Source organism: Trachurus japonicus, chromosome 8, assembly GCF_045865225.1.
Source record: "Trachurus japonicus isolate A0001 chromosome 8, Traja_1.0".
Classification (NCBI taxonomy): domain Eukaryota; kingdom Metazoa; phylum Chordata; class Actinopteri; order Carangiformes; family Carangidae; genus Trachurus; species Trachurus japonicus.
In genome coordinates this window covers 24,269,118-24,281,711 of record NC_140914.1, presented here as the reverse complement: position 1 = coordinate 24,281,711, position 12,594 = coordinate 24,269,118, and the positions used below count along the sequence as shown (strand labels likewise).

The 12,594-nt window shown below is 45.2% G+C and overlaps 3 protein-coding genes across 3 annotated transcripts in view; all 3 read right to left on the bottom strand.

The window, feature by feature from the left end:
- Nucleotides 1-569: 569 nt before the first annotated feature.
- On the bottom strand, nucleotides 570-4,158 carry LOC146983338 (uncharacterized). The gene is made up of 2 exons (XM_085784847.1): nucleotides 4,028-4,158; nucleotides 570-3,461 (listed from the first exon to the last, which is right to left on the bottom strand). The coding sequence occupies exons 1-2, from the start codon at nucleotides 4,035-4,037 to the stop codon at nucleotides 1,471-1,473; spliced, it is 2,001 nt and encodes a 666-aa protein (XP_085640973.1). The 5' UTR covers nucleotides 4,038-4,158; the 3' UTR covers nucleotides 570-1,470.
- Nucleotides 4,159-4,319: 161 nt separating this feature from the next.
- On the bottom strand, nucleotides 4,320-11,052 carry ccdc134 (coiled-coil domain containing 134). The gene is made up of 6 exons (XM_085784860.1): nucleotides 10,921-11,052; nucleotides 10,627-10,748; nucleotides 9,677-9,761; nucleotides 8,998-9,179; nucleotides 7,682-7,753; nucleotides 4,320-5,552 (listed from the first exon to the last, which is right to left on the bottom strand). Exons 1-6 carry the CDS (start codon nucleotides 11,021-11,023, stop codon nucleotides 5,427-5,429), a joined length of 690 nt encoding a protein of 229 aa, XP_085640986.1. The 5' UTR covers nucleotides 11,024-11,052; the 3' UTR covers nucleotides 4,320-5,426.
- Nucleotides 10,934-12,594, bottom strand: part of mei1 (meiotic double-stranded break formation protein 1) — a 63,864-nt gene continuing 62,203 nt past the window's right edge. The window contains exon 32 of the transcript XR_015036312.1: nucleotides 10,934-11,054. The gene's annotated coding sequence lies outside the window, so the exon portion shown is untranslated. The remainder of the gene's footprint in view (nucleotides 11,055-12,594) is intronic.

The window sequence follows — 12,594 nt, the reverse complement described above, 5'->3', positions numbered from 1 at the left end:
AGACCGAGCTGTTGTTGTCATGAGACCAGTCATCATCGGCCAATGACAGGCTCGTATTTACCGTGGTCTGATAGTACGTCAAACATCAGAAGCTCCTGTGTCATTTGAATAAACCGCGCCCCCTATCTTCATGAAAAGAAGTGGAGCTCATCAGGCAAATGTAGCACCTCGGAGATGCTGATTATCATAAATAGACAAGGAAATAGAAGTAAAAACAAACAAGAAAGCGATGTATATTCAAATTATATGCATTTTGCTGCTATAATCAATGTGTCTGGCATTGTAATACATGTTATCATACTACTATGTAATACTATTGTTTTCCCTATTATACATACAAAAACTATACATAAAAGTTATAATAATAATAATAATAAGACTTTATTAAGGACACAATCAGAGGTCCATAGGTCCCTTATGTGATCATGGTATAGTAACAATTAATCAGTAATTAATCACTTAGCATGTACAAAAGCTGTGGTACCACAGTTGTGGCAGTTGATGTACTGACAGAAAAATAACTGACAACAACAACTCAGGGCAGGAAATAAGGTCACAGTGCTCAGTCATGGAAGAATACTGTCTTTATTGTTCATAATCACACAAGTGAAATGGTGATACATTACAGCAGTTGAAAACTGTTTAAACAAGTGCTAATACTTTATGTCTCTCCTCTGGCTAATATATGACAAGATGTGAACATTTTGAAGATTTAAAATACTTTGTAGTTCAGTGCTTGTGTTCATTTTCATCACCCGTTGCTATAATAAATCAGATTCATTACATAAATACATTATGTGCACTCAACAAACGATGCAAGTAAGTGCTAACAATAACTTTTTTTCTGCTTAAAGCGTGCTGTTTGTCTAAAAAGGCCAAAAAAAAAAAAACCTTTATGAAATTCATCTTATGTCAGTTTACACAGCTGAATTGTGATGGACCATGTTTGCAGCAGGCCTGCCCCCCTAAGTGGACGTCCCTTTTATTTTCTTAATTTTATGAAAATTAGAATAAGAATATTTTAGGTTTAGCTCAAAACCAACCAGCTTAAAGTAGAGTCACAACCTTAACACAGTCGATTTAGTTAAAAACTGTGCTTGGAAAAAAGAAGGAAATCAAAGGTATCACAAGACTGTGTACCTAATATCCTTTTATTAGTCATCCCACGCAGCACTGCAAATGTCAATGAACTCAGTCACCAGCCTTCAATAGTTCCACCCAGCATTTGCAAGTAGAATTTCTTCTTTCTTTTATCAGTAAGAATGTGCAATTTCTTGATCGTACATTATCTTATATTACATTGCTCGAGCTACTGCCTCTGCCTATTTGAGGTGGTTTACATTTGCATGGTAATGGCAACATCCCTCACTGAGTGAAGTGACTGTGGAGTGTAGGCTTTCACCAGGGAGGGAGGAGAAAGTATGAATATGATCTCATTCATTGGATTATAACTCCCTTCCTCGCCTGTGTTCATTTGTTCCAGTAGATCTCATATGACTTCTTCTCTGAGTAGCTTGCTTCTGTTGTTGCTGTGCCACATCTGACTTTTTCCTTTACCACCTTCACTACCAGACCACCAGCCAGGGCGATGCCTGCTGCAGCCTTGCCAATCTCAGCCACTGCATTCAGGATGCGTGTCGTTGCCGTCACGGTTCCCCAAGGATCTGATGTAACCCTGCTGGCCACGGATACCGCGCTCGGCCCTGCAAGCCCACACACCGCACCGGCAGCCCCAGCTGCTACTGGGACATTTGCAGCTAGGGCTGCCCCTGCTGCAGCGCACTGAGGCGTCCCAGAGCCTGCAGCTACAGCGGCCACTGCGTGCTGCCCTGCTGCTGAAGCTAAACCACCCTGAACAACAGAAGCGTTGGCTGCACCTGCTGCTCCCACTGCTGCGGCCTCACCTCCACCGAGGGCTGCTGTGCTGAAGGCTGCTCCCTCCAGAGCTGCACCTAAAGCGGCCCCGGCTCCTAAGGCCCCCCCCACTCCTGTCGCCACCCCGACAGCAGACGCGCCCATGAGACTAACCTGCTCAAGGGCATCCAGAGCGCCCTCCCTGGGTGTGGTGTGCCCAGCTCCAACAATAGCTCCTACAGAGCCACCCATAACTCCACCTGTCGCTGCCCCCAGGGCCACAGCAGTCTTCCCCGTAGCTGCTGCCACTATGGCTCCCACGGCTTTCCCAACACCTGCGCCCCCCGCTACAGACATGCCAGCTAGTTGACCTGCAGCGAAACCAACTGTGTTTCCCACAAGGGAAGCCCCAGCTGCGGCTGCGAAGGGGGCAGCTGCCCCGAACATCGCCCCAACTGCCATGCCTGTAGTTCCAGCAGCTACCAAGATTTTAACCCTCTCCAACACCTTAGCAGAGAGCGCAGCCTCCCTTCTCATGCGAATCAGGGATGAACGAAGTGACTGTCGCCTGCTGACGGCCCTGCTGCTGCTGCTGCCCCTGTGCCTGCCTTGTTCGGCTCTGTTCCTCAGGAAGCTGAAAGCACCGCCTCTGCTCTCCTCTATCCATCGCTCCATCCTAAAATCCTCTTCATTCCCTCCCTCCAACTCTCTCCTGCTGAACCTTTGTGACCCTCTATTACCGCCTCCCTGTCCGTCAGACTCTAGGTCGCACTTTCTTCGTTTTACAAGTCTCGACTGTTCCTCCGCGTTGCTGTTATTCCCCCCTTGTTCTTCCCCCTCTGCTTCCTCTCGCTCGCTCATCATCTTTTTCTGCTCCTCTCTGATTGCAGCCTCGGCCTCTAAAAACACAGTGCTGGTATAAAACCCTCTGTCTGACTGCTTCACCAACCCATCCACCTTCATCAAGAGTTCTTTAACTTGTGCCGAGTCGCTGGGGTCTCTGTTGTTGAGGACATGGTACCTGCCCCCACACCTGTCAATCAGAGCCTTAAGCCCAGCAGGTGCGGTCTTCTGTAGGTACTCCTCAATCCCTACACCCTCCAGGTCATCACCTCTGGTAAAAAGAACCACCGTGTGATGACAGACTGCATCCTCTCCAAATATCTTTGCCATCTCACAGACAGCCCGGTTCTCGTCGTCTGTGTATCGTCCTATCGGCACCACCAGGAGGAAAGCGTGCGGGCCGGGGGCAGAGAGAGACACACACTTGGCTATCTCTGCATAAATCTGCTCCACGCTGAGGTGAGTGTCCCCAAACCCTGGCATGTCAACCACCGTGACTCTCCTCATCCTCCTCTGTGCCACGGCAGTCTGGCCGGCAGCCTCTTCCTCGACGAGCAGGGAGCTCCCAAGTTCACAAATCTGTGTGACGGAGCTGGCGCTGATCTGTGACAGGAAGTGCCTCCGGCCCAGGATTGTGTTTCCAGATGCACTCTTGCCACTTCCAGTCTTTCCCACTAGGACCAGCCTGAGTTCGTCGCTCTCTCCGGTGTCAGGATCATCCCCTTCCTTCTCACCCTCCATACCGACTGGCTCCTTTTTCTCCTCTGCAAAAAACACAACACAGACTCTGTGTAACTAAAATGGAAACCTTAGAGATAATTATCAGGTTCAGAGCGGTTGATATAACAGCTATATAACCGCTCTGATCAGGTTAAGTGAATCGTATTCACATAAACCACAGACTTCATTATTTAAGGACAGCAACTGAGCCTCTTATTGTCCTCACTGGCTATTGCTACTGAGCACAATACACGTTTTCTAGCCCAGTCAAGTCAGTATTTATCAGGAAGCTTCTGTACAAAAACAAAACACCCTCTCTGAATAGGTTAGCTAGCTACGTGCTCGGTAATTAGATGTTATTTATAACTCAAGTACAACCCAATGATAAAACGACCCGAAAACATCAATAGAAATCAAACATCGACGGCAGAGATCAAGTTTTAATCCTAAATACGACGTCGTAGCCCCTCCGTTAACTAGCTGCTGTTAGCTTAGCAGTTTGACTTGACATTAACTTGACTGTAAACGGCTAATTCAGCTAGCTTTAGCATGTGGCTAATTTAGGACACAAACTAAAGTTAAATATCACATGAAGACAGAGTTATCTCACCAGAGTCCATGTTATCAGAGGCGTCTTGTTATTCACTATAGTGAGTCGGTTCTTCTTTGCATTCAAGCTTTGTCACCAACTTTGAATAAAGCTAAAGCTACATGTTCAACACAGCTCAGACAAAACAAAACATTAGACTTTAGGTACAAAGTGTTTTGGTGCTGCTGTCTGCCCTCTGTCGGCTGATCTCATCACCTCAATGTCTCTCTCTCTCTCTCTCTCTCACACACACACACACACGCACGCACGCACGCACGCACGCACACAGTGAGACAATGAGACTTATAGTTTTTGTACAGATCAGAGTAACTTTATTTCATTAAATCTGATAACAAAATGGCTTTGTTCATTCTGCAGCAATGATATTATTTCTCTGAATATACATATAGTTTTATAACAGTCGTAATACTATTTTAAAATTACATCAATTTCAATTCCATTGATCATTAAAATGTCCAATTCCAGCAAAGATAAAAAGAAAATGACTTGAAAAAAAGAAAAGCAATATGAAACAACAAGAAAGAAACAGGTGAAGGATGAAGACTCACATACTGTATTGTCTGGTTGACAGATCTTTTCAAAAGGGTTGAATACTTATGAACTAGGGATCAAAAAAGTGAAACAAATACAGAGATGGGTTTCAAAAGGAATGACTAATGGTAGCAAAAAATATGTAAAAGGAAAATACACTTATGATCCCATCAGAGGGTGGTAAAATAAGTATTTAAATTGGTCGGGCAAACAAAATAAGAGGTATCCTTAGAACATGGAGAAGCAACAAGTACATAAATCTGCCAATTCCCAAAGGTCTCCATTCAAGGAAAAAATAAATACAGACACTGAAATAAAACTATACTGGCATTAGTAAATCAAACTTCGAAACCTAACCAGAAACAGGCCGTATTTTAATGAAATAAGGTCAAATTTATATTTTGGCAACCACACAAAGCGTTTGGGTTTTAGACACATAAAATCTAGACCAGACACGATACAGTAGGGTTTTGCAAAGTTCTGAAGCAAATTTATTGAAATTACTTATATTCCAAAGTACAATTATGTAATCCTCAAGTTATCAAAAATGATTTTCCCTTATCAGCTCCTATTCCAGAGACATGTGTTACCTCTTAGACAGCATAATAGCTTTTCCCAATTCTAATCAACTGTAACTGTGTACAGTAACTCAGGCGTTTGACAGACTAACATCCACTTCCATTTTACGTTGTTGTGTCACATTGAGGGTTCCTCTCTTCTTTTCAACAGAGCACCTGGCTTTTGTACAAGTGATGGCAGCTTTTATTTCCATCACTCTCATCTGAGTCTACAAGTCAAGCCGCCCCTTGTGGACTGTGCGTTTGCTTCGTCCCTCTTCTTTTTCTCTGCCTTGACACTGAGGGCGGCGCTATAGCTCGGTGCGAGAGCGGGAGATGCGAGGGCCTTTCCTGATTTCTTTCCTCTTCTCCTCCTTCCTTCTCCTCTTCTCCTCCTCCCTCAGGATCTTCTGGAAAGCCTCTGCAGTGTGGAGCACCTGAAGCAGATTAGACAGGCCGAGACGTACAGATTGTTATTAAGGCTATGTGATTGATGCGCACGTGTGTGTGTGTGTGTGTGTGTGAATATCCCTCTTGCACTATGTTTTTGTCACAGGTTAAAAAAAGTGTGACTTAAGGGTACCAAGAGGGTTATAGGGCTGTCATTGGGTGAGTATTAGTGGCAGCTGGGGGGGGGGGGGTCAGTGGACTGCTAATGGCTGATGGGGGACACATCAAGAGTGGTTTGAACAGACGCCCCACATACAGAGGCTACAGCCGGCCCCGGTTCAATTCTCCCGGTGGCCTACATTCCCCCTCTCTGCCTGTGCCCTATCTGTCCTATCGATTAAAGGTTATAGCTACAACTTTTTCATCAAAGCGAATAATGTTTCAAAAATAATACATCCACAGAACGTCTAGAGGGGTGGTGAATAAAAGTATTAATTTTACAGATTTTTTTTTAAATAATATATCAATAATTGCTTTATAAATTTTGACGGGTCCAAAATATATAAATATTTACATCTGGTTACGTTGGCAACGTTGGCATTAAGTTATTTCTCCACCAACGGTATATAACGTTATATATATATTGGTGTCACGTGAGGCGGAGCTAGGGGGAGCCAGATCGTGATAGCTCTGTGGAGAAATGGCATCGTGCTAATGCTAATGCTAACTAACGGTCAGCCGGTACTGTAACGTTTCCAGTTCAGGCGTGATGCTGAGGGTTTGTCGGGTTCGTCTGCAGTTGAGTTAGTGTGAAATGATTCAGATGTGTTTCCAGTCCACTGTCAATAGCTTTAGCTTAGCTTTAGCTACTAGCCGCTCCCTATGGGCGTTAGGCGTTACCAGGGGTTAATTTGTGCCGGATCCTGCCGGAACAAGATCCGGCACCTCTTAATTTTGGCCTCCCTGTGTTCCGGTACTTATTTGGGCAGATCCGGCACCTCTCATTAAAAAAAACGTTTTAAAAATGTTTAAAATAAAATAATATGTATTTATTAATTTACAGAACAAATCCCCATAATTCCATGTTGTTCATAGATTTAACGTCATTTGAAAGAGTTGGAGATCTGTTGAAGTTGACGCACTGACCGGTATAGTTTCGCTTTTACCGCGTGCGCACTGCTGCACTCGCCATTCTCTCTCTCTCCACCCCTCTCTGCCTGTGTGTGTGTGTGTGTGTGCGTGCGTGTGTGTGCGTGTGTGTATGCATGCGTGTGTGTGCGTGTGTGTGTGTGCCGCGCGCGCCAATAACGGCGAAAGAGCGAGATGAATGAACGGAACAATATTGCCGAAAAATCTATTCGTGGCGGACGTAATTTATTTGAAACTATGGGAAACAGTGGCCGGAGCAACAGGCGGGAACCCTGGCATCAGCCCGCTGACAGCAGGGAGGTTCAGAAGAAGAGGAGAGGCAGTGAGCGGAGAGTAGTGTGGGACGTCCAGCGACAGGTCAGGGATGAGATGCACAACTGTTTGGACAGCAGCTCAGTTCAAGCTGAAGCAGACTATCCCTGGCTTCTTATGGAGAATTCAGGTTTTGCTGCACAACTGAGCTGAGCATACTGTCTATTAATAGGCCGCCGTGCCAGTCTTTGAATAATAGAAAGATTTGTGTGATTTATTATAAGCTCTTTTTTTTGTTTGTTTTGACCTGTTGAGAAAATTCCTGCCTGTGGTGATGTGGGCATTTGCCTGTGCTGTACAGAGTAGGCTATAGCCTATATTTGAAATTGAGGCTTGTGTCCCACAGCATGGCATGTCCGCCATCATCGCCTCTCCCCCCCCCCCCCCCCGACGTGCGCCGCATACGTTCCGGGACCTCTGCCCGTCTCGTCATCCCTGAGCTGTCATATGTACTTTGCGTTCCGGCACCTCATGATTTACAAATTAAGCACTGGGCGTTACCCATGGATGTATTATACCTGGCAACCCATACAATTGAAGGATGGAGCGAGAGCGGGTGAGTGCGACACCAACTGGCCGGGAGGAATTAAACTTGTAGCTAACCCCTTTAAAGGTAAAAATGCCCCAAAAATACTTTTAAAAAAAAGAAAGAGTTGTCACCATTTGTGTGTGATGATACAAAATAAAGCAGAGGGGGCAACAACATCTTACTCACATCATCTCTCTCGGTGCGGTACGGGTTCATAAAATCTGGGGATTTCTCTGTTATTCCCAGTTCCTGTGACATCTGAGAGATAAGTGATCGAAGCACACAGGAAAAGAAGAAGAGAGGGCAAAAGAGATCAGGAATGAAAATGAGACATCGTTTCATCACTTATTCTGCAGCACAAAAGCAATATACAGCAATTTGAGGAGTGGATACAGACAAAAATCTCCATTTCTGTGAGGTATTGTGTCTTATTTTTGAGCAACTTGAACTGAAGAGGGGATGAACAGAAGGTAAGAGCGTGGCTACTGACGGCGCCAGTGAGGGCTGGATGCACACTTAGAGGGTGCTAACTGCTACGGCTTCAGGTCTCAGAATTAATCCACTATATAATCCTCTTGGCGCATTGCTAAGGTCACAGATTAATCCTTCAAGAGTTTAGTTCATTAACCCACACATTAAACAGAGAATACTATTTTTTCTGCTTGCCTTTTTTAAGTTTCTACGGTGACAATACAACATGCACGCATATATTGCTAAATGGCGTGGTTTGCAGCCAATACAAGAGAGGTATTAGCTGCCACCAAAGATGTATTGTACAGTGACATGACAGGAGGTTGAACTAAAATCTCCATATTTACTAGAAAACCGGAACTATCGTGGTTCTTTCACTTCTATGCACCTGTCACACTTGTACCTACCTGTGCGTTATGTTATGCATGTATATTGGGCTGCATTGTTTGACTGCAGTGTTTTCCACATTCAATACCCCCCTGCAGAGAGAAGTACTTTGCACTTAAATTGAATTCTGCACCTTTTGAATTCTAGACATCACAACAGAGGTATAACCATTTAATCCAACAATGATTCAGTTCGACGCACAAGTCCAGTGCGTCATCAAATCTAACTTTTTTACTCAGGTTTCAAATTTAGAAAAAAAAATGCAAAAAGAAACTAAGCTGAATAAGACATCAATATTAAAACCCACGCAAACCTCACATACAGACACAAGTTGAAAGAATGAGCAAACGTTTGTATTTTCAAGGCCTTTGCTTTTAGCCTGAAACATCGCTCTGAAATACATGTTTTCAGAAGCTTTATCTTGACAACAGCACTGGTTCTTTCTGTTCGGCACTGCTGAATGGAGATCTCACAAATATTTTCTGAACTTGGTGAAAGACAGAGAAAAGAAGAGGTTTTACAGGCGGCATTGAAAGCTTGGATCATTTTTTAATGACCTTAAGGCACAAAACATCAATGATCCTGTTGATGAAAGGCCGCATAAGTTATGAGTAGGACGGCTGTGGCTCATTGTCCGGCCTTACCAGTGTGAGGACGTGTTGGTGGGCTCCTCCTGTAAAAACTCCCGTCTGGTTGCAGAAATTCAGCCCCCAGCGTAGCAGACCACCCCAGTCAGAGTTCCGGTCGTAGTAATGGTGGACAATACGGGGAAAGCGCAGCGCCACGTCGCCAAAAAACGCTGTATTCTCCACCACATGGGAATAAGCTGCAGAGGTTTATAAAGAGAAGTTTGATTAGAGAAAATGAGACAAAGAAGAATCAGTCTGAAGAAAGAAAGAATTTGTGCTGGGAAAACACACAGAGAAGAAAAGAAGACCGAAGCTCAAGTGGTGGTTGATTTTGTTCAGGGAACTCTCAAACGATGGCAGCGGGCTGAATAAGCCTGAAAGAAGGGAAGCTAATGTTCACGACATTCAGACAGACGTTAGAGGAGCGAGCTGATATTATTGGCAGCCGCCAGCGCCCAAAGAGGATAAGGATGAGAGAGACTGACAGAGGTGGTGGAGCTTTTGGAGATGTATAAAGGAGCATAAGACAAACCAGTCAGAGGTGATGGAGACAGAATCAAAGTGAGAGAGACGCTGCTAAATAAAGGGACTTATATAAAGTGGAGCAAAAGAGAGACAGAGAGAGAGAGAAAGAGAGAGACTCTGAAAAAAAGGTGAAATGATGAAACAGCTGAGGTGTAAAAGCCAATCAGACCTTCTTTGATCTTATCGTCCATGGGGAAGGGGTCATCAGGCTGCATGTTGGCTGCAACTAGGATTTGTCTGGAGTCCTCCAACACCTTAAGAGAGAGAGAAGGAGAGAGAGAGGTTATTTACAATATATGCTGTGAATTTAAGCTGCCGTGGCAATGGAAGTGAATAAGACTCTGTGAGGCTTGAGCAACATTTCTACCTCATGATATGTTACACACCACTTTCCGTGAGGGCGAGCAACACGAGCGGGTGGGTGATGGTGTTTTGAAGCAAGAAGTGGGCCGAGGGAGCGGTTTATCTGGTGAAGTTAAACTTGCCTGACTGACACGCGGCTTGTACGTTGTGTCAAACAGAATCACGGCATCCGCAGACGCAAGATGCATCTCATGAGACGGGAGATTAAATGCAATGTTTCTCATATTCCTGCAAAAATTTTACAGGCAATCTCAGCGAAACACGGAACGTCGACCGAGATTAGAGTCAGTGTCTGCGAAGGCGGGGTGAAGAAAAGACGCACAAAACACACAGCAGCCGGCACAGAAATGCTGACAAAGCATTCCTGCGCCGCTGAAGGTTGACTAAGCGTGTTGTCCTTGAGAAGGCGCGCAGATGCATAGATAACTGTCCTCTGGGAGATGGAGGCATGCACTGTAAAGCTGAGCTCCCTCAAGCCTAGCGGGAGTGAATGGCACTCTGAGAGGCAGAGTCTGATTTAACATTCAAATTAATGCGAGGAAACATGCTGATGAATGTAATCATTGGATTTGAAGCCTTTGATTCTCCGTTGGGCTGGAAAACCTTCTTATCCCCCCCGATCTGCTGAGAGCACAAGAAGGTTGAGCTCTTGGAAATAACTTTTTTTTTTCTCCTTATACTTGTGCTTGACTTTGCTGCTGCCCACGGACTGTGTGAGCATATAATGTCAGACTACACACACACACACACACTTACCTTGAAGAGCCCTTTGAGCATGATATCTATGATCTTGTACTGCTGGTTGATGTCATTCAGCTCCACCAGGTTCTTGAGTGCGTTGAGCTGATCTTTCCTCTTGGTCTCAAACAGCCGCTTGTCTGACAAGAGGAGGTCAGGAGGAAACACACACACTCTCCACGTGGACATAACTCACATATCTGCTCACTAATATCGTCTATGTGTCACACTGGGATGAATGGATATGTATAAATCACACAGACACGTTCACATCTGGCAGCAGCTCTGCACCGCTGGCAGCAGAAAGGATACAGATCTCCAGGTTGGAGTCGTGTCTGGGCCGGTGTGTGTCGGAGTCTGCTGAGCCCAGGACGGCTGCGGCGAGCGCCACGACCACTGCACACACGCTCTGCATGGTCAGCAGGGGGCGGCAGAGAGGCACCCGTCTGAACACAGGAGATAACAAGCCGTGAGATGCACATCACATTGTTAAAACGTCAAAATATTGGCAGAGTTGTGCGGTTTCGAATCATTTAAGGCTACAGACGACAGGCTGTACATCTCGCCCTCAAAACAAACATGTTCCCATCTCTGCCTGTCATGCTGAACATGTTTCCTTTTGATACGGATTTCATTTTCATCTGGAAACTAGGCTTTCACTGAAATACTTTCTTTTTTATTCATGAGGACATTTTTTTATCCTTCTATAGCTGCTCTATTTCTCTTTATCTCTCTCTCTCTCTGTCGCTCTCTCTGTCCTATGATACTTGTTGGAACATGTGAAATAGAGGGACTTGCTTTTGTTCCTTTTAAAAGACACATCTGATGCCTGCCACTTGCAAAATCCCCAGGGGAACATTTACAATCTCTGTACCAGAGCTGCTCTTTGCTCTTTCTTCTCCTCTCCCCCCCGTCCCCCCCGTCCCCCTGGTCCCTCCATCCAAAGGAGTGGCCTTCGTCAACATTTTCATTCGCTCACTACTTCCTTTTTCCTCAGAGGCTTTTTATACATTTGAAAGGGAGGGATGAAAGCGAGAAGATAAATACAACAACTAAAAATAGGACCTCATCAAATGAAAATTTGATGAAAGCCAAATTTTTAAGAAAACATTAGCAGAAAACAGAAGTAACTCCAGGGAGGCGTAAGACAATGTTGATGAAAAGCTACAAGACATAATTCATGCATAATTTAGCAAGGGCTCCATCAATGATATAATCAGAGGGTATAGGGCTGGGATGGGGGTGTGGGGCGCACAGGGAGAGGACAGGAGGCAGAGGATGAGCAGGCGTTTGGATTGGATTGGATTGGAGGGGGGAGGGTGGGCGGTGGGTTTGAGAAGTTGGAAGGCCAGACGCTGCAGGAAACAACAGCTTTCCTGGTGAATATTTCATCTACCTTTGCTAAGACACGATGATAAAACCAAAAAAAAAAGACACACAGACAGGAGAGCAAGTGCAAGGAGAGCGAGGCAGAGCGAGAGGATAATGAGCACCGGGGACTTTATTTTGCACAGACAGAATTAATCTTTACAAGCCCGGCTGCCGATTCCTGAAGCTGAAGGACTAGGAAGTGAGCAAACGTCTCGGGGTGTGAATGTTAATTTGTCCCCTTAAGGATCTCACTCGAATCAGAGGGGAGACGCGCCCGCTCCGAGACGTACACCATGATAACGGGGACCCAACAGACATCACTTCTCACTAAAACCTCCCTCCTGTCTGACAACAACAGCCTCGGCTTCGCAGCGCATCCTGAAAGAAGCACGAGGCTCCTCCTGTCTCACTGAGGATCTCAAGTTATTTTTCCAGACCCTGAGAGATGGGACTAAGAGATTTAACTCCCCGTTGTTGGACCTACTTTGGTTTCAATTTGTGGTCTCTGTGGTCATCGAAGTCTCTTATTCAAAGATAAAAATTGTAAGACAACTTATTTCCTCCTGCTTTTTTTTAACCAGAGTCAGCAGAAACAAGTGTTCCTGAGGACAGCTG